This window comes from Sinocyclocheilus rhinocerous, unplaced genomic scaffold, assembly GCF_001515625.1.
Source record: "Sinocyclocheilus rhinocerous isolate Xijiao unplaced genomic scaffold, SAMN03320098_v1.1 scaffold6450, whole genome shotgun sequence".
In the NCBI taxonomy this organism is placed as follows: domain Eukaryota; kingdom Metazoa; phylum Chordata; class Actinopteri; order Cypriniformes; family Cyprinidae; genus Sinocyclocheilus; species Sinocyclocheilus rhinocerous.
This window is the reverse complement of record NW_015662960.1, coordinates 16,416-19,655: the sequence shown is the minus strand read 5'-3', so window position 1 is coordinate 19,655 and position 3,240 is coordinate 16,416. Positions and strand designations below refer to the sequence as shown.

Sequence of the window (3,240 nt, the reverse complement as noted above, 5' to 3'; positions counted from 1 at the left end):
TCAACAAAATGTATGTTAGATAATAGTCTAGTTGATCAAACATATTTAATAGTTCTCCTTATAGAAACATGGGGATTGTGTCCATTATGTTTTTAAAATGATATTTTGAAGATCAATGTACCTTATTCATGAAAAGTTTAAGGAAAGTATAATTTATAAAATTGCATTAAAAGGAACAACATTTTGTATAGAAATTGTCCTTACACTATTACACCAGGGTTGACTTTTATGTACTTTCACATTTCTGTTTTTTTTTTTTTTTCTCCAACAAATCATGTCAATCCTGGAGAAAAACCTTTGAGTTGCTCTCAAACCAAACAGAATGATTTAAAGAAAAGAGGGGCCAAGAAATCTTTTACATGCACTCAGTGTGGAAAGAGTTTGACAAGAAAATATGGTCTTGATGTTCACATGAGAATTCACACTGGAGAGAAACCATTCACTTGTGATCAGTGTGGGAAGAGTTTCACACAATCGTTAAGCTTTAAGGTACACATGAACATCCACACTGGAGAGAAACCATACAAGTGTTCACACTGTGACAAGAGATTCAGTCGGTCAGGACACCTGAAGAAACACAAGGTAGTCCACACTAGAGAGAAACCACACACGTGTGATCAGTGCGGGAATAGTTTCTCACAAAAAACAAGCCTTATGATACATATGAGAATTCATACAGGAGAGAAACCGTTCACATGTAATCAATGTGGAAAGAGTTTTGCATTCTTAGCAAACCTTAAGGTACACATGAACATCCACACTGGAGAAAAACCTTATAAGTGTTCACACTGTGACAAGAGATTCAGTCAGTCAACACATCTGAAAACACACGAGAGGATTCACACTGGAGAGAGACCGTACACATGTGATCAGTGCGGGAAGAGTTTTGCACGGAAAGAAATCCTTATGACACATATGAAAGTTCATACAGGAGAGAAACTGTACACATGTAATCAATGTGGAAAGAGTTTGAAATGCAAATATAGTCTTGAGCTTCACATGAGAGTTCATACTGGAGAGAGACCGTACACATGTGATCAGTGCGGGAAGAGTTTCACACAATCATCACGCCTTAAGAAACACATGAGCATCCACACTGGAGAGAAACTGTACTCATGTGATCAATGCGATAAAACATTTTTGAGGGCTTCAGTCCTAAAGAAACACTTGAGAGTTCATACAAAGGAGAAGCCACATTCATGTTATTTGTGTGGAAAGAGTTTTTCACGTTTTTCAATTTTGAAAGTGGAAGAGTACATGTGCTTTAATTGTGAAAAGACTTTTACGTCAGCGACCTGTACAAAACTGCATGAGAGGATCCACACTGGAGAGAAACCATACAAGTGTTCACACTGTGACAAGAGATTCAGTCGGTCAGGACACCTGAAGAAACACAAGGTAGTCCACACTAGAGAGAAACCACACACGTGTGATCAGTGCGGGAATAGTTTCTCACAAAAAACAAGCCTTATGATACATATGAGAATTCATACAGGAGAGAAACCGTTCACATGTAATCAATGTGGAAAGAGTTTTGCATACTTGGCAAACTTTAAGGTACACATGAACATCCACACTGGAGAGAAACCTTATAAGTGTTCACACTGTGACAAGAGATTCAGTCAGTCAACACATCTGAAAACACACGAGAGGATTCACACTGGAGAGAGACCGTACACATGTGATCAGTGCGGGAAGAGTTTTGCACGGAAAGAAATCCTTATGACACATATGAAAGTTCATACAGGAGAGAAACTGTACACATGTAATCAATGTGGAAAGAGTTTGAAATGCAAATATAGTCTTGAGCTTCACATGAGAGTTCATACTGGAGAGAGACCGTACACATGTGATCAGTGCGGGAAGAGTTTCACACAATCATCACGCCTTAAGAAACACATGAGCATCCACACTGGAGAGAAACTGTACTCATGTGATCAATGCGATAAAACATTTTTGAGGGCTTCAGTCCTAAAGAAACACTTGAGAGTTCATACAAAGGAGAAGCCACATTCATGTTATTTGTGTGGAAAGAGTTTTTCACGTTTTTCAATTTTGAAAGTGGAAGAGTACATGTGCTTTAATTGTGAAAAGACTTTTACGTCAGCGACCTGTACAAAACTGCATGAGAGGATCCACACTGGAGTGAAACCTTATAAGTGTTCACACTGTGACAAGAGATTCAGTCAGTCAGCACATCTTAAAATACATGAGAGGATCCACACTGGAGTGAAACCTTATAAGTGTTCACACTGTGACAAGCGATTCAGTCATTCATCAAATCTGAAAACACATGAAATGATCCACACTGGAGAAAAACCTTACAATTGTTCACACTGTGACAAGAGATTCAATAGGTTAGCAGACCTGGAAACACATGAGAGGATCCACACTGGAGTGAAGCCTTATAAGTGTTCACACTGTAACAAGAGATTTAGTCAGTCAGCACATCTTAAAATACATGAGAGGATCCACACTGGAGTGAAGCCTTATAAGTGTTCACACTGTAACAAGCGATTCAGTCATTCATCAAATCTGAAAACACATGAAATGATCCACACTGGAGAGAAACCTTACAAGTGTTCACACTGTGACAAGAGATTCAGTCGGTCAACACATCTGAAAACACATAAGATGATCCACACTGGAGAAAAATCTTACAAGTGTTCACACTGTGACAAGATATTTAATAGGTCAGGAGACCTGGAAGCACATGAGAGGATCCACACTGGAGAGAAACCATATCACTGCACTGCATGTGGGAAGTGTTTCAATCGTGCATCTGCTCTACACAGACATACAAAAAACAATCACAGTAAGGCCCCGTACACACGGAGACGCATTTAGCTGTATACATAAAAATGTTGTATCGTATTGGTATTTCGTCCAGACGGATCCAGCGTTTTGGGAGCCTGAAAACGCAATTTTTTTTAAACCGGGTCCCAGAGTGGATGAATCTGAAAATGACACCTTTGCGTTTTGTGTGTACAGCCAATCCGTAAATTTTGTGAAACAATGATTTCATCACCCCATGTCGTGACCCTAGTCAGACACAGCTACGTCACGTAACAACAACAAAGGCAGACTACATGCTTGTGTTTGTGCTGCAGAAGCTACTGAGCCCATTAGCTTTACTAACTTTACTAGCTTTTCTTGTTATCGTGTTGGGTTTGAATATAGCGCGCAAGGTTTATGCACATGCTCCAAGTCGTCTTCTCCGTTTTTAGTGTATCTCTGTGG

At 39.5% G+C, this 3,240-nt stretch overlaps 1 protein-coding gene across 1 annotated transcript; it reads left to right on the top strand.

Moving 5' to 3' along the window:
* Window positions 1–228: 228 nt before the first annotated feature.
* LOC107728647 (zinc finger protein 845-like) lies at window positions 229–2,745 on the top strand (the record flags this gene model as incomplete). Its single annotated transcript, XM_016538914.1, has 2 exons — window positions 229–1,173; window positions 1,558–2,745. Coding segments are annotated over exons 1-2 (2,133 nt in total), but the record flags the coding sequence as incomplete, so codon positions are not given.
* Window positions 2,746–3,240: the final 495 nt, after the last annotated feature.